General features: G+C 43.6%; 1 protein-coding gene across 7 annotated transcripts in view; it reads left to right on the top strand.

The window, feature by feature from the left end:
* LOC106570440 (engulfment and cell motility protein 1) overlaps nucleotides 1-25,644 on the top strand; it is a 199,535-nt gene that overhangs the window by 131,067 nt on the left and 42,824 nt on the right. For all 7 annotated transcript variants that reach the window (XM_045694888.1, XM_045694887.1, XM_045694890.1 and 4 more), the window contains one exon: nucleotides 8,977-9,113. In XM_045694888.1, the coding sequence (XP_045550844.1) occupies nucleotides 8,977-9,113 (137 nt within the window). The remainder of the gene's footprint in view (nucleotides 1-8,976; nucleotides 9,114-25,644) is intronic.

Consider the following 25,644-nt stretch of genomic DNA (forward strand, 5'->3'; position numbering starts at 1 on the left):
ACAGTATGACGTGGTGAATTGATTGGTGTCTGTCTGCCAAGTGAGTATTTTGCGACCTTGCTAGTTTGTTGTTGAAACGGAGAGAAACTTACTTCCATGAAAGGCTACCTCCACCTCCATGGGGAAGACTACTCACAGGGGTATAGAACGTTTGGGATTCAGGGAGACAGACATATGGCCTTGCAGGACAAACACCTCTCCTTTTACTTCTGTTTTAGTATCCTGTTCCCTTCAGTATGGGCAGCCCAGTCACTCAGTCCATGTCTTCCAAATGGCACCCGATTCACTACATATAGAACACTAGGTCTGATCTTAGTCCTATGGGCCCTGGTCAAAAGTAGGGCACTATGTAGGGAATAGGGTGCCATTTGGGACACTGTCCATCTCCAAGTTTAGAGAGGCTACTATCCTGCTGTTGACCGTCCTTTGGTGGTTAGTAAGGTACGCGTTGGGGCCACACACACACACAGAGGCCTGGTATGGGCCAGATGGTGTGTACCCCTACTCAGGCCAATTACTCACCCTGCTAACCCCCTCCATCTGTCTGGGGCCCCTCAGGGGGGCGTGTCCAGTTCCTGTCCACTCATTGGCCTATGATGTCATGCTGCCTGTGATATAACAACGCCATGATGCAATGACTCCTACTGACTCCAAGCTCTTCTCTGTCCTGGCACCCCAATGGTGGAACCAGCTTCCCCCTGAAGCTAGGACAGCAGAGTCCCTGCCCATCTTCCCCCTGAAGCTAGGACAGCAGAGTCCCTGCCCATCTTCCTCCTGAAGCTAGGACAGCAGAGTCCCTGCCCATCTTCCCCCTGAAGCTAGGACAGCAGAGTCCCTGCCCATCTTCCCCCTGAAGCTAGGACAGCAGAGTCCCTGCCCATCTTCCCCCTGAAGCTAGGACAGCAGAGTCCCTGCCCATCTTCCCCCTGAAGCTAGGACAGCAGAGTCCCTGCCCATCTGCCCCCTGAAGCTAGGACAGCAGAGTCCCTGCCCATCTTCCCCCTGAAGCTAGGTCAGCAGAGTCCCTGCCCATCTTCAGAAAACATTTGAAACCCCACCTCTTCAAAGATTCAAAGTATCTTAAATAATCCCTCAGCAGTCCCCCTCTCCACTTTATATCAGGACCCCAATGTCCTAACAATTCACCTCAATGACCTGACAATGTTGGAAAACAATAACTTTTTTGAAAAGTCAGGACTTTTTTCATGTCCTGAATTTGTTCAAATGCTATTTTAAGCTTAAGGGTTAGGTTGATGGTTTTGGTGTTAGGGTGAAGGTTAGGGTGAAGGTTAGGGTGAAGGGTTAGGGTGAAGGTGAAGGTTAGGTAAGGGGACAAAAACTGTTACCCACAAAGAGTACAGGGTGCACGGGCACATAGACAATTACCCCACTAATTTTATGAACCTCTAGTTAAAACCAAGGTACTATTTTAATACATTGTAAAAATAGATGAAGTGGTCCCAGAAAGCTCAAAAAATTCCAACAAGAATAAAGGGTAGTCCCCTGTAATATGTGGTCACTAAATGGCATACATTCCCATCAACAGTGTATCATAAAACAGTTGGCGCCAAGTGCCTTTCTCAATGGAACACCCTAAATATATATTTTTCCTTCCCCTGGGAGTAGGGTCAAGGTGGTTAGGGATAGGGTTAAGGTGGTTAGGGTGCGTCGGGTTAAGGTGGTTAGGGTTAGGGTGGTTAGGGGTAGGGTTCGGGTTAAGGTGATTAGGGTTAGGGTGGTTAGGGGTAGGGTTCGGGTTAAGGTGATTAGGGTTAGGGTGGTTGGTGGTAGGGTTAGGGTGGTAAGGGGTAGGGTTCGGGTTAAGGTGATTAGGGTTAGGGTGGTTAGGGGGTGGTTAGGGGTAGGGTGGTTAGTGGTAGGGTTAGGGTGGTTAGGGGTAGGGTTCGGGTTAAGGTGATTAGGGTTAGGGTGGTTAGGGGTAGGGTTCGGGTTAAGGTGATTAGGGTTAAGGTGATTAGGGTGGTTAAGGTGATTAGGGTTAGGGTGGTTAGGGGTAGGGTTCGGGTTAAGGTGATTAGGGTTAAGGTGCTTAGGGGTAGGGTGGTTAGGGTTAGGGTGGTTAGGGGTAGGGTGGTTAAGGGTAGGGTTAAGGTGATTAGGGGTAGGGTTAAGGTGATTAGGGTGGTTAGGGGTAGGGTTGTTAGGGGTAGGATTAAGGTGCTTAGGGTGGTTAAGGTTGTTAGGGGTAGGTTTAAGGTGGTTAGGGGTAGGTTTAGGGTGGTTAGGGGTAGGTTTAAGGTGGTTAGGGGTAGATTTAAGGTGGTTAGGGGTAGATTTAAGGTGGTTAGGGGTAGGTTTAGGGTGGGTAGGTTTATGATCAATTCTGTTTGTAGAGGTTTTACACCTTTGGTTAGAGTTTTGGTGGGTAGGGTTACGGTGTGTGTGTGTTCGTGGTAGAGTAGGACTTAAAGTTCAATGCATCTGCCACTCCTGAAGGACATGTACCAAGAAGTGAGCCGTGTCCTTTGGTCATTCACAGTAGCTTTTGAAATGACCTCAACTCTCAGCCTGTTCATTAGAGTGATGGCAGTCTGTTCTTTAGAGAACATCCCTATATGGTCTCATTGCTGTGTGAGTCTAACCTCTTGGAGAGGAAGAGGGACACACAGATAGACCCACACACCATCATCGGCGATCACTCAAGTCCAGTATGATTGTCCTCCATCAGATCTTCTATTTGTGGGTCTTCAGATGGCTGTAGAGGTCGATCCGGGTCGAGCCACATACAGTATATTGGTGCAGTGTGGGCAGGGGTGAGTGGTGGTGGTTAGGCCTTTCTGGTGTTCAGTCTCTCCTTGCGTAGCTGTCCCTTGTCCTCTGGGGTACAGTGGGCATTCATTTAGTATAGGCAGCTCCCTCTTCAATGTTTTCTCTCCAGTTGTGTCTGTTTACTCCAGTGTCCCCCAAGTTGTCTGTTTAGTGCAGTCTCCCCCAAATTGTCTGTTTAGTGCAGTGTATGATATGTGTATGATATGAGTCTCCAGCTTCAGTGATTTTTGCAATTCGTTCCAGTCAATGGCAGCAGAGAACTGGAAGGAAAGGCGGCTAAAAGAGGAATTGGCTTTGGGGGTGACCAGTGAAAAATACTTGCTGGAGCCCGTGCTACAGGTGGGTGCTGCTATGGTGACCAGTGAGCTGAGATAAGGTGGGGCTTTACCTAGCAAAGACTTATAGATGACCTGGAGCCAGTGGGTTTGGTGACGAGTATGAAGCGAGGGCCAGCCAACGAGAGCATACAGATCGCAGTGGTGGGGCTTCTGTGACAAAACGGATGGCACTGTGATAGACTGCATCCAATTTGCTGAGTGGAGTGTTGGGGGCTATTTTGTAAATGACATCGCCAAAGTCGAGGATCGGTAGGATAGTCAGTTTTACGAGGGTATGTTTGGCAGCATGAGTGAAGGATGCTTTGTTGCGAAATAGGAAGCCGATTCTAGATTTAATTTTGGATTGGAGATGCTTAATGTGAGTCTGGAGGGAGAGTTTACAGTCTAACCAGACACCTAGGTATTTGTAGTTGTCCACATATTCTAAATCAGAACAGTCATTTAACTGGGATTACATAATCTGTTTCGGGAGGCGTGAGTTGGGCATCCGGATGGCATGGTCTGTCCATTAGAGTTGGTGATGTATTATAGTAGTGGGGATGCTGTTTATGTTGGCCTCCTCCAGCTTGCTGGTGTTGGTGCACCTGTCATCTCAACTGATCCTCAGGTTTTTTCATAAGGATCTTTGGCGGCGTAAGGATCTTTGGCGGCGTAAGGATCTTTGGCGGCGTAAGGATCTTTGGCGGCGTAAGGATTTTTGGTGGTCCATGTTTCAGCTCCTTATAGCAGTACACACACATGTCCAGACCGTATTAATGCTCAGCAGGGGTCACATGAGCCAATTGCTCTCTCAGATCATGCCTGTGACTCACGTTGTTGTTCCCCAGAGGGGTCCTAGGTAGATGGAAGGGGTTGTGTCCTGTTCCTGTCCACTCACTGGCCTATGATGTTGAGTTGTGATATAACCACGCCACGATGCAATGATCTCAGATTAAGGTCATGTTCAGCCTAATGAATTTGGCCAAAGAATACAGGAGAGTGTTTGGGCTTTAATACAAGTATTTCAATCCCTGTACATCCTCTATCTGTGTGCCAAGGAGTCTACCGATGTCCCAGGATATTTGGGTCTGTAGGATTTAAACTATATATTTACAAATCACGGTGTTCCATTCTGTCTGTATATGCAAAGGTTATTATCAGTTCACATTTGTAGCTCACCATAGATGTTTAGATGCTGCTAGTCATGCGTAGAACGGCCCAGATTTAATTCTCTCTTACTTCAATGATTTGCTCAGCATGGTAGCATTATTTGTCAGATTAAAAATGCTGAGTTTTTGAATTTGTACAAGTAAATCACTAACCATTCGGGAGAAGTTAACCTAGTTGGGGAGTAACAGTATGAATAATACAACGTGAAAGAAAAACGCTTCTCTGCATGGAGACGAAGGTCAGGTTGTTCAGATGCTATGATCATGCTATGGCCACGCTATGACCACGCTATGACCACGTTATGAACATGTTATGACCATTCCAGCATATGTCACCTCAGGTGTGGCCATGCGCTATCGAAGGCAATTGGACGCAGGCTGTATCGTTCAGATAGAAAATCATGTTCAGATAGAAAATCATTGTGTGGAACACATGCTTTTCTGTCAGATGGAATAGGGAATGAATCGTGTCGGCTCGAGTCATTCTATTTCTATCTGCAACATTTAGAATCAGGACTAGCTCTGTAGCCATCCTTGCCCAGTGTAGTGAGACCCACCCGTTCCTGTCTCACTGAAAGTCTAAAGCGAGTCTGACATTTAATTCCCCGTCACCTCCACACCTCCGTCCCCCGATCACCCTGCTCGGCCCATCAGTAAAACTCCCCAGAGCAGCAGTCATCCCTCACCTTCTCACCCCCCTCCCACTCTGTCCAATGGGGGAAACGGCTGCATTGAGTCAGCTTTTTTTTCCATCCTCCATCCCTCCATCACCTGATTGAATCCCTTTTATGCAGGCTGTGTCCTCCTGTCGAGTAAGCAGACAGTGTTGCATGTTTTGGCTTTACTCTTCACCTAGCTGACTGACGTACCGGTAATGGCACCGTTCGTTCTCCGGGAATCGGGACAATCCACATCACTCCAAATCAGGGCCCCACCCGGTCCGACCAGCCCCACAGCCCTTTCCACATCACTCCAAATCAGGGCCCCACCCGGTCCGACCAGCCCCACAGCCCCTTCCACATCACTCCAAATCAGGGCCCCACCCGGTCCGACCAGCCCCAGAGCCCCTTCCACATCACTCCAAATCAGGGCCCCACCCGTTCCGACCAGCCCCAGAGCCCCTTCCACATCACTCCAAATCAGGGCCCCACCCGTTCCGACCAGCCCCAGAGCCCCTTCCACATCACTCCAAATCAGGGCCCCACCTGGTCCGACTAGCCCCTTCCACATTACTCCAAATCAGGGCCCACCCAGTCTGACCAGCCCCAGAGCCCCTGTGGGCATCATTCATAATGCCCCGAAGTTTTCAATTCTGCCAATGTCGGTACAATTCCGTGGCCCCTGTTGGAGGCAGGGCGCCCTGCTGTGATGCCTAGAGACTCTGTAAATAGCTGCTCCACTCAGAGACCTTTACCTTAATGCAGCTCCTCAATCAGCTCTCAAAGACAGAGAAAGAGGAGTGTGCACTGTAGTTCATAAAGACCTTTTACCAATCATTACACCCTGGGTTACTGCTGTGGGGACCCGTTCATGAAGCTCTGGTCTCCATGGTGATTTCAAAGCTTCGATAGCATTAAATGCTAATAAACAGAAGCGTCAGAAAGCTAAAACAGTCCCGTAGGAGTCCTCGCCACCATCAGTGGGTAATGAAATAGCTTGAAGCAATTTTTTTCCCTTCTGTTAATAAGGTGTAACTGTGGCAATATTGCTGATGTATTTAGATGCACTGAGCTTAGAAACCAGATTTCACTCTCAGTGGGAAGTTTATGATGAATCCGGTAACACAATAAATGCACAGTGATTTCTCCATCCCAGTGTCTGTAAAACAGTATAATGGAGTTCCCTCAGGAAACGGTTAGATTAGCTGTCTGGCCACACCATTCACAAAGCACTTGGCGCAGGACAGGAGGAGAAAAAAGGTGGGAAAGGGTTAGGAAAACGAGAGAGAATAGAGGGAGAAATGAGGGAGCAATTCCCTTTAATCTCCACATGAAGCCTCCCATCAGACTCCTGCAGTATTCAGACACTTCATTTGCGTCTCAAATGGCACCCTTTTCCCCATGGTGCACTACTTTTGACCAGGGCCCATTGTCAAAAGTAGTGCGCTATATAGGGAGAAGGGTGCCATTTGGGATGTAGACATCATCCTGTCACACAGTAGAAGACAGCGCTATGTGTTTGTGTTCTAGATGTGTCTGGTGAAAGTGTTAACAAATGTTAAAAGCCCATGGTAGGGCTAATTTGAGAATGTTCCATTGTGAACTGTGATGGACGTGGGTGTCTGTTGGCAGGCAGGCTAGGGAACCCAGTCCCTCAAGAATAACCAGGGGTATTTATTTCTGAAGAGAAAGCTGCCATCTGATCTGGCACATGCAACCAGACAAGGGACGGGAGATACATGTGAAATGTAACTGAATGAACCAAACCCTCCTGTCCCATTTAAAGAACATGGTCCTTCCGTCCTCTCTGTGTGTGTGGGAGACTAGGAATATGGAGAACAGAGGGTCCAGTCCTATTGGTTTAGAAGTGCACAGTTGAGTTCCTCTGCCTTGAGGCTCTTATTGTCACAGAAGGAAAAGTGGTGTCATGAACAGTGACTATACACATGCACACACACACACACACACACACACACACACACACACACACACACTACCCATGGCTGTACATGCCCAAACTGTGTAGAAATGAGTCAGCCACCCATGTTGGTATTGAGTGATTCCTTATGAAACCGAGACAGAAAAACACCATTCTTTTGGGGATTTTCACAATGTAATCCATAGAATGGTCCTAGAGGAAGGAAGGATTGTTGACATATATTTGACATGTATCTAAAAGCATAATTGAGAAATAATTGATCAAAGTTGGCATATTTATGACATTTTGACCTTACCAAGGCCTCCTTTAAGACGACATAATGTTTCATCTGTAGATGCTACAAAGCAACAACAGAACAATCGTATGAAACGTTACTGCTTGATCTGTAATATGACTAGTGTTTTTATCGGGGGGAAAAAGTACATATTTTGAAAAATATAAACATGAACATTGAAAATATACCATTTTTGATTTGGCAAATGTTTTATGTATATATTTTTGAACATAATATAGTCTACGTGCATATGAAAATTGTCAGCTCGGGGATTCGATCTAGCAACCTTTCAGTTACTGGCCCAACGCTCTAACCACTAGGCTACCTGCCACCCAAGGTTTTCAACAATATATTAAAACATTTGCCAAATCCAAAATGTTAAATGTTCAATATTCATAAATTAATATACTACAGAGTTTTATTGAAATCAAAATACTACTCATATTACAGAGCAAGTGGTAAAGCTTCATATGACACCAATGCTTGCTTTGTTGCACCTACTGATGAAACACTATGGAGTTTTAATGAAGGGTAATGCCTCGAACACACCTACAGCATCATTGCGCAAAATGGTACGCAGCATCATCTGGATATGTGTGCAACAAAAGTTCAACATTCACCTTCTGCTACCATTTCTGCCAAGCCGTCTACACATACAATTTGATTAATACGTTCGTCAAATCCAACGTATGCACCACACAGAACGCACTGAAACTGCCTCTGGAACGCAATGCTGCAAGGCAAACGCAGCATTGCGCAAATGAATGTACTTCTGGTGTACCAAAACGCAATGACGTTGTTGGTGTATGTCATAAATGTCATAAATATGCCAACTTTGATCAATTATTTCTCAATTATGCTTTTAGATTCATGTCAAATATATGTCAACAATCCTTCCTCCAAAGGACCATTCAATAGATTACATTGTGAAAATCCCCAAGATCCTGGTCTCCTTTTGTGTGTGGTTTCGTGAGGAATCACTCTATTGAAGTATGGCTGAAACGTGAACCACGTGTGTTTCACCATCCCTTATGAGCTTTCATTCTATATTCAACAGGATGGAAGTGTCTTAGTTTATCAGAGAGGCAACATGTTTATTGTATAGCTACTGTATATCTGGACCCATGGGGAATCTCTTTACTGCTGGATCTTTACTGACTCAGTAGCTGACTAAATGAAGTGTGTCCCAAAGGGCCCTGGTCAAAAGTAGTGCACTTTATAGGGAATAGGGTACCATTTGGGGCGTAACCTTAGTCAGTAGAGGTAAACTACAGTTCAAGTTCACGTTTCCATTACTCACATGGCAGTCTTAGAAGCTGGAATGTGTGGATACAACATCAGTAAATTGAAAATGAAAAACAAGTGAAAATAGAATCTAAAATACAAGTGTGCAATATGTGTTTGCTAATTGCCTCAATGCCAGGCGGGGGTTGGTTAGTCTTGGTTTGATAACCATAAGAGGACCGGAGGGAGTTATGTCTTCTTTGTTCTCATAACCTCAGGGATTATGTATGTATAGATTATCATGCAAGAGATCTTCATAATAATTGATGGTTTAGTCTCAGCTCTTTAAAGATTGTATGCCCTGATACTGCATTAAGACCTAAAAATGCAACTCTGAACTTGAGCATTTGCCAGTCGAACTGTAATTGTTGCAAAATCTTTAGAAATTGGCAGAGTTTACCCCACTTGAGCATCCAAACATCCACTGTCCAAGATCTCTGGTAGGGAAAACCTCCAATTTCCAAAATCTCTGAGGGAGAACAGTCAATGTGTCTCTCAAACACAAGGCTTACGTCCTTTCTCCTCTGTTCCTCTGACTTTACAGCCAGTGAGAATTGCCATGACTTCCACCCTATGTTCTTCACCCACGACCGCTCCTTTGAGGAGTTCTTCTGCATCTGCATCCAGCTGCTCAACAAGACCTGGAAGGAGATGAGGGCCACCAGCGAAGACTTCAACAAGGTGAGGGTGGACTTTGCGGTAGGGGGAAGTTGCCCCTAGACGCTGATCTTGGATCAATTAGCATTTCTCCCTGCTAATGGTTAAGGTTAGGATGGTGGTGAGGGATGCTGATCCTAGATCTGTACCTACAGTAGGTGAAACTTCACCCCGGAAAGTTAACTTTATGCCTATATCCATTTGACTTTCCAAAGGATAATGTTTATTTCTTAAAGGAGGGCTAGCTACTGTAGGATTTCAGCTCTAATATAATTAATAACACATGGTCCTCTGTGGCTCGGTTGATAGAGCACGACGGCTTGCATTGCTAAGATTGTGAGGGGCAGCTCTTGGGGAATTGTGGGGGAGATCTTGGAGGGCTGGTGGGAGATCTGTCGACATGCCCTTGAGCAGGGTGTTGACCCTGGTTGCTTCTGTGTGTTGCTCTGGAGACGTGCCCTTGAGCAGGGCGTTGACCCTGGTTGCTTCTGTGTGTCGCTCTGGAGACGTGCCCTTGAGCAGGGCGTTGACCCTGGTTGCTTCTGTGTGTCGTTCTGGATGGGAGGCTTTTAGATGACTAATGTGATGTGATGTAGTTGTTGAGCTGCTTCACTGCAAGTATATTGTATGTTTTTAAAATATTCAATAAATCATTTTTTTTTAAGATTGTGAGTTTGATTCCCGCTGGGACCACCCACACAAATATGTACAGTTGAAGTCGAAAGTTTACATACAGACCTCCACAAGTCTGGTTCATCATTGGGAGCAATTTCCAAATGCCTGAAGGTACCACGTTCATCTGTACAAACAATAGTACGCAAGTCTAAACACCATGGGACCACGCAGCCATCATACCGCTCATGAAGGAGACACATTCTGTCTCTTAGAGATGAACGTAATTTGGTGGGAAAAGTGCAAATCAATCCCAGAACAACAGCAAAGGACCTTGTGAAGATGCTGGAGGAAACAGGTACAAAAGTATCTATATCCACAGTAAAACGAGTCCTATATCGACATAACCTGAAAGGCCGCTCAGCAAGGAAGAAGCCACTGCTCCAAAACCGCCACAAAAAAGCCAGACTACGGTTTGCAACTGCACATGGGGGCAAAGATCATACTTTTTGGAGAAATTAATGAAACAAAAATAGAACTGTTTGGCCAAGGCGCAGCGGAGTTAGTGTTCATCATGATTTTAATTGAACAACATGAACACTATACAAAAACAAGAAAACTGACAGCCAAACAGTCCTGTCAGGTGCAAAACACTCAACAGAAACAATTACCCACAAAACCCAAAGGAAAAACATGCTCCTTATGTGTGACTCCCAATCAGCAACAACGCTCTACAGCTGTGCCTGATTGGAAGCCACACGCCAAAATCAATGAAACAAACCAACATAGAAAAATGCACATAGAACGCCCACCCAATGTAACACCCTGGCCTAACCAAAATAAAGAACAAAAAACCCTCTCTATGGCCAGGGCGTTACAGACAGGGAATTTTTATTTGGATTAAATGTCAGGAATTGTGAAAAACTGAGTTTTAATGTATTTGCTAAGGTGTATGTAAACTTCTGACTTCAACTGTGTTCGCACATGACTGTAAGTTGCTTTGGATAAAAGCGTCTGCTAAATGATTATTGTTATTATATTAGCTCTGTAATTCTACTAATCAGCTGCGCCTTAGGACCTTGATTGGTTGAATCTGGTGTGGAAGAGCAGACCTAAAGAAGTGCCTTACACTATAAGGTGATTTTATTTTTAGCTCTGCTGTCTGTGCCGTTGAGGAAGCAGGAAGCACACTTGTAGTTGTTTTGTTTGGAACACAACCCTGCATCCCCGCCATCACACAGTTACTGTTGTTGTTTAAGTAATCTGGGTCAGGTGGGCGTCATTTGAAAGCCGGTTCTATTAGCAACATGACTAGCTAAGTTATCAAATGCGATATTACAGTGTTAGGCTTTCACAATACAATTCAGGGAAACCGATTTGTCATTTTGCTGCGCATAGAAAGTAGATATGAGTGCATTCAGGTGCGTGTGCTGCTGTACATTTTCTTCACAATAGACAAACGTAGTGATTATAAACATTGACACTGTATCTGACATGAGTTTTATGAAATGGAAATGTAAAGTGCACATTTGGACTCACAGGTGTTTGGCTTTCTTTTATGACATCAAAGCGGTTTTTATTATAACCCTCAACATTTAATCTTTGAAAATACATAAAGTCCTCGTAATTTGTCAGTCAAAACCCATACAGAGCTGTGAAGCGCAGAGCCAGAGCTCTGACATCATGTATAGCATGTTACTTACTGTACAGCCACTGCGTTTATATTTAGAGCTTTATCAGTGCCCAACTGCCATTTTCAACCCGTATACGGGTACAAGTGTAAAGGGCTATGATGCTCTGGATAAGAGCATCTGCTAAATGACTAAAATGTAATTTTAAACTGGGTGGTTTGAGTGCTGAATGTTGATTGGCTGACAGCTGTGGTATATCAGACCGTATGACAAAACATTTAATTTTACTGCTCTAATTACATTTGTAACCAGTTTATAATAGCAATAAGGCACCTTTGGGGTTCGTGGAATATGGCCAATATACCATGGCTAAGGGCTGTATCCAGGCACTCTGAGGTGTGTTGTGCATAAGAACAGTCCTTAGGTATTTACCATATACCTCACCCCCTCGGGCCTTACTGCTTCATTATAATGTACAGGAATAAGAAAGCATGTGACTTCTGTAAGAGTTTGGGATGTCACTATTTCATGTGGAGTGGTGGGTTTTAGTCTGGACATATCTCAGTGTTGGGCAGTAATGCAATTACAATTATGATACTCACACATCATAAGGCTTGGCTTGCGTACTGCATGGTACTGCATGGAAGTTTTTATAATGAAGGCGCTGCTGCCTATATAAAGCCAAGCTCAATGTGCAAAAGTTTATTTAGATGCATAGTCATGTGCATCCCAAATGGCACTCTATTCCCTACACAGTGCACTACTTTTCACCAAAGCCCATCAAAGGTAGTGCACTACAAAGGGAATAGGGTGCCATTTGGGAAGCATACGTGGAAATGCATTTCTCAATGTCAAATCAAATTTTATTTGTCACATGCGCCGAATACCGTGAAATGCTTACTTAAAAGCCCTTAACCAACAATGCAGTTCAAGAAATAGAGTTAAGAAAATATTTGCAAAATAAAAAGTAACACAATAAGATTACATAACAATAACGAGGCTATATACAGGGGGTACCGGTACCGAGTCAATGTGCTGAGGTACAGGTTAGTCGAGGTAATTAGTACATGTAGGTAGGGGTAAAGTGACTATGCATAGATAATAAACAGCGAGTAGCAGCAGATAGTGCAAATAGTCCGGGTGGCCATTTGATTAATTGTTCAGGCTTATGGCTTAGGGGTAGAAGCTGTTAAGGAGCCTTTTGGACCTAGTCTTGGTGCTCCGGTACCGCTAGCAGTATAGTAGCAGAGAGACCGGTCTGTGACTGGAGTCTTTGACAATTTTTGGGGCATTCCTCTGACACCGCCTAATATATAGGTCCTGATGGCAGGAAGCTTGGCCCCAGTGATGTACTGGGCCGCACACACTACCCACTGTAGCGCCTTACGGTCGGATGCCGATCAGTTGCCATACCAAGCGGTGAGGCCACCAGTCAGGATGCTCTCGATGGTGCAGCTGTAGAACTTTTTGAGGATCTGGGGACCCATGCCAAATCTTTTCAGTCTCCTGAGGGGGAAAAGGCAATGTCGTGCCCTCTTCATGACTGTCTTTGTGTGTTTGGACCATGATAGTTCGTTGGTGATATGGACACCAAGGAACATGAAACTCTCGACCCGCTCCACTACAGCCCTGTCGATGTTAATGGGGGCCTGTTCGTCCCTCCTTTTCCTGTAGTCCACGATCAGCTTCTTTGTCTTGCTCACATTGAGGGAGAGGTTGTTGTCCTGGCACCACACTGCCAGGACTCTGACCTGCTCCCTGTAGGCTGTCTCATCGTTTATCGGTTATCAGGCCTACAACTGTTGTGTCGTCAACAAACTTAATGATGGTGTTGGAGTCGTGCTTGGCCACGCAGTCATGGGTGAACAGGGAGTACAGCAGGGGACTAAGCATGCACCTCTGAGGGGCCCCCGTGTTGAGGATCAGTGTCGCAGATGTGTTGTCTACCCAGATTAGTTTTCCTCCAGGGGTGCCTTATTTTAGGAGTGATTTTTAGGGGTGGGAGTGAGCTCATCTCCCAGGCTTTCAGATGAAATGATTCATCGTTGTTGTCTGCCATTAAATACACATTGTATTCGTCCATCGGTTGGTCTCACTGCTCATTTAACTCCTGGCTTCAGTAACAGGCAGACGGTGGTGTTTTATTCAGATAAAAACATTTATTTTCAACACACACTTCTGAAGAAGTCTGATTCAGTCACTGTCTGAAGAATTCTGATCCAGTCACGGTCTGAAGAAGTCTGATTCAGTCACGGTCTGAAGAAGTCTGATTCAGTCACTGTCTGAAGAAGTCTGATCCAGTCACGGTCTGAAGAAGTCTGATCCAGTCACGGTCTGAAGAAGTCTGATCCAGTCACGGTCTGAAGAAGTCTGATCCAGTCACTGTCTGAAGAAGTCTGATTCAGTCACTGTCTGAAGAAGTCTGATCCAGTCACTGTCTGAAGAAGTCTGATCCAGTCACCATCTCTGTGGGTTTCTTTGCCGGACTGGCGGATTGCAAAGAAAATGTAAACTTGCGTGGTGATATTGGAAACCCAAGCCAATCAGACCAGTATTCTATCACAGCATCACATGAACATTCCCTTTTTCCTGTTGTCAAATGAACTGCAGAATGGTGGACTTGCTGTTTTCAGAAGATCCTAAAATGACTGTCGGACTAGATGTATTATTTGTTGTAGTGTGTACAGTATTGACTAACCACCAAGCTCCACTGTAGCTCAACACCCTGTCTTGTTTTGAAGCATCAGGGTGTGAGTCATTGCCTGTGTCCCAAATGGCATCCTATTCCCTATATAGCGCTCTGGTCACTAAGTAGTGCACTATATGGAGAATAGGGTGCCATTTGGGACGCAGACACGCTGTGTAACATTGCAGTCAAGGCAGGGACCCATCTCTCCTGAAACGGCACAGTCTGTATGTGTTTTTTGACAACTCTGGTCAGCATTACCAGGCCTATCTCACCATCTCACAAAGCCCTGTGATGTATTCCCCCTCTATACTCTGTTCTCAGCCATTCTGTACCATCCTGTCATATTAGGATGTATACTGTACTATACTGCCTGAAGGTGACTTTATAATTGGGGATAAGCGCTCATTCAGCATGTTAGTGTCCCTGCTCCCCTTTGCCAGGAGTGAGCTGGCTGCCTGTTTTATTTATTTTGAGACACAGTGCTTGCGTCTGTTTGTCAGGAGCAGTTGGTAGACGGTGTACTGGGTGTTGGTCAGCATTGCTCTGCTGTAGACGTGATGCCAAAGAGCTGTGGAATTGATCCTTTCAGGTTTTGTTAGCCTGCATGATAAGCCATCATAAAGTGGAGAAAGAAAGGCTGATGTACCAAACCTTTACAGAACCATCACAAAAAGTGAACCACCTTATAGGGGTGGACTCCGAAAAATGTGGCGCTCTTTTTCATGGTACTTCAAGCCAGATAGGAACATATTATGTGTAAATAACTTGGCATAAATGTACTGTTTATGCTTTCTGTGAAATATCCCTATTTAAAGTGCCTTCGAAAAGTATTCAGGCCCCTTGACTTTTTCAAAATGTTTGTTACGTTACAGCCTTATTATAAAATGGATTAAATATTTATTTTTTTCAGCAATCTACACACAGTACCCCATAATGACACAGTGAAAACAGGTTTTTAGAAATGTTTGTAACTTGATATATATTTTTTTAACAGAAATACCTTATATACATAAGTATTCAGACCCTTTGCTATGAGACTCGAAATTGAGCTCAGGTGTATCCTGTTTCCATTGATCATCCTTGAGATGTTTCTACAACTTCATTGGAGTACACCTGTGGTAAATTCAATTGATTGGGCATGATTTGGAAAAGCACACACCTGTCTATATAAGGTCCCACAGGTGACAGTGCATGTCAGAGCAAAAACCAAGCCATGAGGTCGAAGGAATTGGCCATAGAGCTCCGAGACAGGATTGTGTCAAGGCACAGATCTGGGAAAGGGTACCAAACTTTTTCTGCAGCACTGAAGGTCCCCAAGAACACAGTGGCCTCCATCGTTCTTAAATGGAAGAAGTTTGTAACCACCAAAACTCTTCCTAGAGCTGGCTGCCCGGCCAAAATGAGCAATCAGGGGAGAAGGGCCTTGGTCAGGGAGGTGACCAAGAACCCGACTGTCACTCTAACATAGCTCTAGAGTTCCTCTGTGGAGATGGGAGAACCTTCCAGAAGGACAACCATCTCTGCAGCACTACACCAATCAGGCCTACACCTCAGTAAAAAGCACATGACAGCCCGCTTGGAGTTTGCCAAAAGGCACCTACAGTAAACACTCTCAGACCATGAGAAACAAGATTCTCTGTTCTGATGAAACCAAGATTGAACTCTTTGGCCAGAATGTCTGGAGGAAACCTGGCACCATCCCAATGATTGAATCATGGTGGTGGCAGTATCATGCTGTGGGGATGTTTTTCAGCGGCAGGAACTGAGAGACTAGTCAGGATCGAGGCAAAGATAAACGGAGCAAAGTACAGAGAAATCCTTGATAAAAACCTGCTCCAGAGAGCTCAGGACATCAGACTTAGGGCAAAGGTTGATTTTCCAACAGGACAACGACCCTAAGCACACAGCCAAGACAACGCAGGAGTGGCTTCGGGACAAGTCTCTGAATGTCCTTGGCCCAGCTAGAGCCCGGACTTGAACCCGATCGAACATCTCTGGAGAGACCTGAAAATAGCTGTGCAGCAACACTCCCCATCCAACCTGACAAAGCTTGAGTGGATCTGCGGAGAGAAATGGGAGAAACTCCCCAAGCTTGTAGCGTCCAGTTTTTGCTTTGTGATTATGGGGTATTGTGTGTAGATTTATGAGGAATAAAATCTTTTATCAATTTTATAATAAGGCTGTAACGGAACAAAATATGGACAAAGTCCAGGGGTCTGAATACTTTCCGAATACACTGTATACCATGGCATTGTTGAATACTTGTTTCTGTTTGGCTTGAAGGGCATTCTAGAGTCCTATATATTTACTTTGATTAATTAACGAACCATCTGTTGGCTCCTGAAGCTGTGTATGACCTGGTTTCACTTTCACAAGTACCTCTCATTTAACAAATGACTGTACTTTATATGGATTATTATTGTAACTACTACTGTAACCACTGATGTGGTCAAATTATAAAGCATGTCAAGATGTGTTGCATAAATTCACAATGGAAATACAATGAAATCGAAAAATTATTGAATTATTACTCTCACAATTTCACACATTTTCAACATATATTTTCCCCATTCTATACTTGACAAGTAGTTAGTTCCCATATTCCACCACTTGGCATTATGCCTACCCATGGTCATGGCTGTGCGTAAATTTATGCACACTCTCAAGCAAATGTTCATATTGATAAATCCCACGCATGGTTTACGCACAGATTTGAGGCCCCGGGGCCAATTGTCTTTGGCACCCTTCTCCAACGGAACTGATGCTACACATGGATCTGCTGAGAATGAATCACACACACTCACATTCACACCTCTGGGGCCAGGAATTTTAATATCCAATCAAACACACCACTTTCTCTTGACAAGATGAGAGTGAGTCTTGATTGAATAAGGATCGATTATTCCTCCCTCCCTCCTTACCATCCCTCATGTCCCTGGTGTTTGTGTAGACGGTGAAGACAGGAGAAGAGGAGGAGACTGTGTCACTGAGGGTCGTTCACAGATCTTTTTGGGGGCATGTGCCCTAACTTTTAAACAGGGCACCCCCGAACCGCGGTCATAAACTCATTGAGTAATTATTACTTTGATTATTTATTTACAGAAAAGGAATAAATAACCCTTAGTTTCAAATGCTTAAGTCTTATTCACGTTACTAAGAACAGAACAATAGCAAAATAATACAAATAATAACATATACAACTCTGAGTAAATTATTTTGCACACTATTTTGAACTGCTGCGCTATTTCACAATGACCAACTCGATTCCAGTCAAAATACAAGATTGTGAGAAATACTGTAGCCTACCATGACTATACCCAACCCAACTCCATTGTTGCCACTATGTATCCTACCTGAATGAAGCTTTGATTCAGTGGATGAAGTATTGAGGAGCAGGGATGTTGAAGGTCACTTCAACTATCAGCTGCTGATCTACACTTCCTAAATAAGCCAGGAATGAGAGCAAATTAATAGAAGAAAATTAGAAATACTGTAGCCTACAATTACTAAACCCTTTATTACGCACCATAATATCTGTCCTTCTGCACTCCCTAAATTGTGTCATTGAGCGTTTCAGCAGACTTTTAGCCCACCATAACTGACTATGAGAATATTTGCGCTCTGTGGGTGTAATATTTATTGACAATTTTGATACCTTCTGGAAACAAAGCTCGTATTATAACTAGAATGGGATCCAACCAAATAATTTTGGTTCCTGGATCATTTCACAGAATTATAAGGCTGCGTTGAGACAATGACTTATCAATGACCCAAGTCCAGCTCATTTAAACCGTACCATTGAGTTGTCATAATGCTTCAGCAAATGTACATTATCCCAGGGGCGTTGGAAGACAATGTAAAAAATTAAAAATAAAGTGTTAAACCAGATACAATGCTATTTTAAAGTAAAGAAATTGACAACAGACTTTCAGCACGCTTATAGGGAAGGACATTCAACAAGCACAGCACTTACACAAATTACTGATGATTGGCTGAGAGAAATTGATGATAAAAGATTTGTGGGGGCTGTTTTGTTAGACTTCAGTGCAGGTTTAGACATTATCGATCATAGTCTGCTGCTGGAAAAAATGTATGTGTTATGGTTTTACACCCCCTGCTATAATGTGAATAAAGTGTTAACTGTCTAACAGAACACAGAGGATGTTCTTTAATGGAAGCCTTCAACATAATCCAGGTAGAATCAGGAATTCCCCAGGGCAGCTGTCTAGGCCCCTTACTTTTTTCAGTCTTTACTAACGACATGCCACTGGCTTTGAGTAAAGCCAGTGTGTCTATGTATGCAGATGACTCAACACTATACACGTCAGCTACTACAGCGACTGAAATGACTTCAGCACTTAACAAAGAGCTGCAGTTAGTTTCAGAATGGGGGGCAAGGAATAAGTTAGTCCTAAATATTTAAAACCAAAAGCATTGTATTTGAGACAAATCATTCACTAAACCCTAAACCTCAACTAAATCTTGCAATAAATAATGTTGAAATTGAGCAAAGTTGAGGTGACTAAACTGCTTGCAGTAACCCAGGATTGTAAACTGTTGATACAACAGTAGCTAAGATAGGGAGAAGTCTGTCCATAATCAAGCGCTGTTCTGCCTTCTTAACAACACTATCAACAAGGCAGGTCCTACAGGCCCTAGTTTGGTCGCACCTGAACTACTGTTCAGTCGTGTGGTCAGGTACCACAAAGAGGGATTTAGGAAAGTTGCAATTGGCTCAGAACAGGGCAGCACGACTGGCTTTTGGATGTACACAGAGAGCTGGCATTAATAATATGCATGTCAATCTCTCCTGGCTGAAAGTGGAGGAGAGATTGACTTCATCACATCTTGTATTTGTAATTGACATGTTGAATCCACCGAGCTGTCTGTTTGAACTATTGGCACACAGCTCGGACACCCATGCATACCCCACAAGACATGCCACCAGAGGTCTCTTCACAGTCCCCAAGTCCAGAACAGACTATGGGAGGCACACAGTACTACATAGAGCCATGACTACATGGGACTCTATTCCACATCAAGTAACTCATGCCAGCAGTAAAATTACATTTTTAAAAAAGATACAAAAACACCTTTGGAACAGTGGGGATTGTGAAGCAACACAAACAGGCACAGAACATGCATACACACACATGATAACATACGCACTATACACACACGTACACATGGATTTTGTGTTGTAGATATGTGGTAGTAGAGTAGGGGCCTGAGGGAACACACTTAATGTGTTGTGAAATCTGTTGTGAATGTATTGTAATGTTTTAAATTGTATAACTGCCTTCATTTTGCAAGACCCCAGGAAGAGCAGCAGCTAATGGGGATCCATAATAAATATAAATACTTTTCTATAGCCTACCATTCCCTAAATAAGCCAGTAAAGAAAGCATGGTGGTCACTGATGATGACTAATAATGTTGTTATTCAGCAGAATCCTTAGGCTTCCATATGTTACACTTCACAAAATGGCTAGCTAGCTGTATTACTAGATTAGTCTGGGGCGGGTGAATTTAACGACAACTTGCAGGCAGTGGGTTCAGAGCAGCAACAACCCAAAAAATGGATTAAAAATGTTTTGGGGAAAATTATACCACCACCCAAATGGGCACTTTGGAGACTGGGGGGAAAAAGGGTCGGTTCTCTGTACAGAAAGAGTCCTATCTGGACACGTGCCTGGTCTCACAGAGGAAGAGAGGAGGAGACTGTCTCAGGAGGAGAGGAAGAGTGAAAGAGAAGAGGAAGAGAGAGATGAGATGAGGAGGAGAGGTGGTAGAGAGGAGGAGACTGTCACTGATGAGGAGGAGAGGTGGTAGAGAGGAGGAGACTGTCACTGATGAGGAGGAGAGGTGGTCGAGAAGAGGAGACTGTCACTGATGAGGTGGTAGAGAAGAGGAGACCATCACTGATGAGGAGGAGAGGTGGTAGAGAAGAGGAGACTGTCACTGATGAGGAGGAGAGGTGGTAGAGAAGAGGAGACTGTCACTCATGAGGAGGAGAGGTGGTAGAGAGATGGAGACTGTCACTGATGAGGAGGAGAGGTGGTCGAGAGAGGAGACTGTCACTAATGAGGTGGAGAGAGGAGGGGACTGTCACTGATGAGGAGGAGAGGTGGAGAGAGGAGGAGACTGTCACTGATGAGGAGGAGAAGTGGTAGAGAGGATGACACTGTCACTGATGAGGTGGTAGAGAAGAGGAGACGTCACTGATGAGGAGGAGAGGTGGTAGAGAAGAGGAGACTGTCACTGATGAGGTGGTAGAGAAGAGACCATCACTGATGAGGAGGAGAGGTGGTAGAGAGGTGGAGACTGTCACTGATGAGGAGGAGAGGTGGTAGAGGAGACTGTCACTCATGAGGAGGAGAGGTGGTAGAGAGGTGGAGACTGTCACTGATGAGGTGGTAGAGGAGACTGTCACTGATGAGGAGGAGAGGTGGTAGAGAGGAGACTGTCACTGATGAGGTGGAGAGAGGAGGGGACTGTCACTGATGAGGAGGAGAGGTGGAGAGAGGAGGAGACTGTCACTGATGAGGAGGAGAGGTGGTAGAGAGGAGGAGACTGTCACTGATGAGGTGGTAGAGAAGAGGAGACTGTCACTGATGAGGAGGAAAGGTGGTAGAGAAGAGATTGTCACTGATAAGGAGGATAGGTGGTAGAGAGGAGAAGACTGTCACTGATGAGGAGGAGAGGTGGTAGAGAGGAGGAGACTGTCACTGATGAGGAGAGGAGAAAGAGAGGCCTGCTGCTGTGCCAGACTGGAGAACAGTCACAATGTACCCATCAGCACATATGGACATAGTCATCCTTATGACACAGAAACATGTGGAGCAGAGCAGAGTTCTATTTAGAGATGGTTCTGAACATGTTACCGGTGGTCATTCTGGACATGGCCCTTCTGTTTGTCTTGTGTAATCATTTGACCATGGGTGACATCCACGGTTTGTCTGTGGGTCATAGAAGGCATAGACTAGAGCAGTATGCATGTTCCCTATAGCAGAACCCAGTATGCATGTTCCCTATAGCAGAACCCAGTATTCATGTTCCCTATAGCAGAACCCAGTATGCATGTTCCCTGTAGCAGAACCCAGTATGCATGTTCCCTGTAGCAGAACCCAGTATGCATGTTCCCTATAGCAGAACCCAGTATTCATGTTCCCTATAGCAGAACCCAGTATGCATGTTCCCTATAGCAGAACCCAGTATTCATGTTCCCTATAGCAGAACCCAGTATTCATGTTCCCTATAGCAGAACCCAGTTTGCATGTTCCCTATAGCAGAACCCAGTATGCATGTTCCCTATAGCAGAACCCAGTATTCATGTTCCCTATAGCAGAACCCAGTATGCATGTTCCCTATAGCAGAACCCAGTATTCATGTTCCCTATAGCAGAACCCAGTATTCATGTTCCCTATAGCAGAACCCAGTATTCATGTTCCTTATAGCAGAACCCAGTATTCATGTTCCCTATAGCAGAACCCAGTATTCATGTTCCCTATAGCAGAACCCAGTATTCATGTTCCCTATAGCAGAACCCAGTATGCATGTTCCCTATAGCAGAACCCAGTTTGCATGTTCCCTGTAGCAGAACCCAGTATGCATGTTCCCTATAGCAGAACCCAGTATTCATGTTCCCTATAGCAGAACCCAGTATGCATGTTCCCTATAGCAGAACCCAGTATTCATGTTCCTTATAGCAGAACCCAGTATGCATGTTCCCTATAGCAGAACCCAGTATTCATGTTCCCTATAGCAGAACCCAGTATGCATGTTCCCTGTAGCAGAACCCAGTATTCATGTTCCCTATAGCAGAACCCAGTATGCATGTTCCCTGTAGCATAACCCAGTATGCATGTTCCCTGTAGCATAACCCAGTATGCATGTTCCCTATAGCATAACCCAGTATTCATGTTCCCTGTAGCAGAACCCAGTATGCATGTTCCCTATAGCAGAACCCACAAGCAGCAGTCTCACCCAATAATTATCATAACAGTGATTGTATTGATTAGTTGTGTCTGGTATGAATGTGAGGTTGCCTTATAAAGACAGGCAAGGGTTTCATGCTTTCATATTCTTTTTTAAATCAGAATATTCTTTTCCATCAAGACCAGATTTTGATTTCAGATCTAAAAGGTAACACAACCACATCCCATCCTACTCTACTCTCTTCTCTACTCTCTAGTCTACTCTTTAGTCTACTCTCTATGCTTTCGTTTACTCTCTTCTCTACTCTCTTCTCTACGCTTTAGTCTACTCTTTAGTCTACTCTCTTCTCTACGCTTTAGTCTACTCTTTAGTCTACTCTCTTCTCTACTCTCTAGTCTACTCTTTAGTCTACTCTTTAGTCTACTCTCTTCTCTACTCTCTACTCTACTCTTTAGTCTACTCTCTAGTCTACTCTTTAGTCTACTCTCTTCTCTACTCTCTAGTCTACTCTTTAGTCTACTCTCTAGTCTACTCTTTAGTCTACTCTCTTCTCTACTCTCTAGTCTACTCTTTAGTCTACTCTCTACTCTACTCTTTAGTCTACTCTCTACTCTCTACTCTACTCTTTAATCTACTCTTTAGTCTACTCTTTAGTCTACTCTCTACTCTACTCTCTACTCTCTACTCTACTCTTTAGTCTACTCTCTACTCTACTCTTTAGTCTACTCTTTAGTCTACTCTTTAGTCTACTCTCTAGTCTACTCTTTAGTCTACTCTCTAGTCTACTCTTTAGTCTACTCTCTACTCTACTCTTTAGTCTACTCTCTACTCTACTCTTTAGTCTACTCTCTTCTCTACTCTCTAGTCTACTCTTTAGTCTACTCTTTAGTCTACTCTCTTCTCTACTCTCTAGTCTACTCTTTAGTCTACTCTCTTCTCTACTCTCTAGTCTACTCTTTAGTCTAATCTCTAGTCTACTCTTTAGTCTACTCTCTTCTCTACTCTTTAGTCTACTCTTTAGTCTACTCTCTTCTCTACTCTCTAGTCTACTCTTTAGTCTACTCTCTTCTCTACTCTCTAGTCTACTCTTTAGTCTACTCTCTAGTCTACTCTTTAGTCTACTCTCTACGCTTTAGTTTACTCTCTTCTCTACTCTCTAGTCTACGCTTTAGTCTACGCTTTAGTCTACTCTCTTCTCTACTCTCTAGTCTACTCTTTAGTCTACTCTCTACTCTACGCTTTAGTCTACTCTCTACTCTACGCTTTAGTCTACTCTTTAGTCTACGCTTTAGTCTACTCTTTAGTCTACTCTCTTCTCTACTCTCTAGTCTACTCTTTAGTCTACTCTCTAGTCTACGCTTTAGTCTACTCTCTTCTCTACTCTCTAATCTACTCTTTAGTCTACTCTCTTCTCTAGTCTTTAGTCTACTCTTTAGTCTACTCTCTTCTCTACTCTCTAGTCTACTCTTTAGTCTACTCTCTACTCTACACTTTAGTCTACTCTCTACTCTACGCTTTAGTCTACTCTCTACTCTACGCTTTAGTCTACTCTCTACTCTACTCTTTAGTCTACTCTCTACTCTACGCTTTAGTCTACTCTCTACTCTACGCTTTAGTCTACTCTCTACTCTACGCTTTAGTTTACACTCTACTCTCTAGTCTACTCTTTAGTCTACTCTCTACTCGACGCTTTAGTTTACTCTCTACTCTACTCTACACTCTACTCTTTATTCTACTCTTTACTCTACTCTCTACTCTACACTCTACTCTTTATTCTACTCTTTACTCTACTCTCTACTCTACACTCTACTCTTTACTCTACTTTACTCTATACTATACTCTACTCTACTCTACACTCTACTCTTTATTCTACGCTTTACTCTACTCTACTCTTTACTCTACTCTATAATCTCTACTCTACACTCTACTCTTTACTCTACTTTACTCTATACTCTTTACTATAATTCTACTCTTTACTCTCTACTCTTTACTCTACTCTTTACTCTCTACTCTTTCCTCTACTCTATACTCTCTACTCTACACTCTACTCTTTAGTATACAATATACTCTTTACTCTATACTCTCTACTCTACACTGTACACTCCACTCTTTAGTATACTCTCTACTCTACTCTCTACTCTACTATTTAGTATACTATCTACTCTCTACACTCTACTCTACACTCTTTAGTATACTCTTTACTCTACTATCTACTCTCTACTCTACACTCTTTAGTATACTCTTTACTATCTACTATCTACTCTACACTCTTTAGTATACTCTTTACTATCTACTATCTACTGTACACTCTTTAGTATACTCTTTACTATCTACTCTCTACTCTACACTCTTTAGTATACTCTTTACTATCTACTCTACACTCTTTAGTATACTCTTTACTATCTACTCCACACTCTTTAGTATACTATTTACTCTCTACTATCTACTCTCTACTCTACACTCTTTAGTATACTCTTTACTCTCTACTCTACACTCTTTAGTATACTCTCTACTCTACTCTCTACACTCTTTAGTATACTCTTTACTCTCTACTCTGCTCTCTACTCTTTACTCTCTACACTACTCTTTACTATACTCTCTACTATTTACTCTACTCTTTACTTTCTACTCTTTAGTATACTCTCTACTCTGCACTCTACTCTACTCTCTACTCTTTACTCTCTACTATACTCTTTAGTCTTCACTCTACTCTTTACTCTACTCTACTCTCGACTCTACTCTTGACTACTCACTACTCTACTCTTTAGTCTACTCTCTACTCTCTACTGTACTCTTTACTCTACTCTTTAGTCTACTCTCTACTCTACTCTTTAGTCTACTGTACTCTCTACTCTTTAGTCTACTCTCTACTCTCTACTCTACTCTCTACTGTACTCTTTAGTCTACTCTCAACTCTTTAGTCTACTCTCAACTCTACTCTTTAGTCTACTCTCTACTCTTTAGTCTACTCTTTTCTCTACTCTACTCTTTAGTCTACTCTCTACTCTTTACTCTACTGTACTCTTTACTCTACATTCTACTCTTTACTCTCTACTCTTTACTCTACTCTCTACCCTCTACTCTTTACTCTACTCTCTACTCTTTACTCTACTCACTCTCTACTCTACACTCTACTCTTTAGTATACAATATACTCTTTACTCTATACTCTCTACTCTACATTGTATACTCTCTACTCTACTCTTTACTCTACTCTCTACTCTACTCTTTAGTATACTATCTACTCTCTACACTCTACTCTTCTCTACTGTACTCTTTACTCTACTCTCAACTCAACTCTTTAGTCTACTCTCTACTCTTTACTCTCTACTGTACTCTTTACTCTACTCTCAACTCTACTCTTGACTACTCTCTCCTCCACTCCACTCGATACTCTGTATTGTACTCTCTACTCTACTCTTTACTTTTTATTCTGTATTCTACTCTACTCTTTCTCCACTCCGACCAACAGAACGGACAGGCAACAGTTACCTCTGTTTCCATAGCAACCCCAGTCCAATTACCACCGCTGCACTGCACTGGCTCCACTTTGGCAAGATGGAGGCGCTCCTCTTCTCTCACTGTGTCTGTGTGTGTTCCTGCATGCTGATGCATGTGTGTGTTCCTGCATGCTGATGTGTGTGTGTGTGTGTGTGTGTTCCTGTATGCTGATGCATGTGTGTGTTC

The sequence above is a fragment of the Salmo salar genome, chromosome ssa14 (genome assembly GCF_905237065.1).
Source record: "Salmo salar chromosome ssa14, Ssal_v3.1, whole genome shotgun sequence".
NCBI lineage: Eukaryota > Metazoa > Chordata > Actinopteri > Salmoniformes > Salmonidae > Salmo > Salmo salar.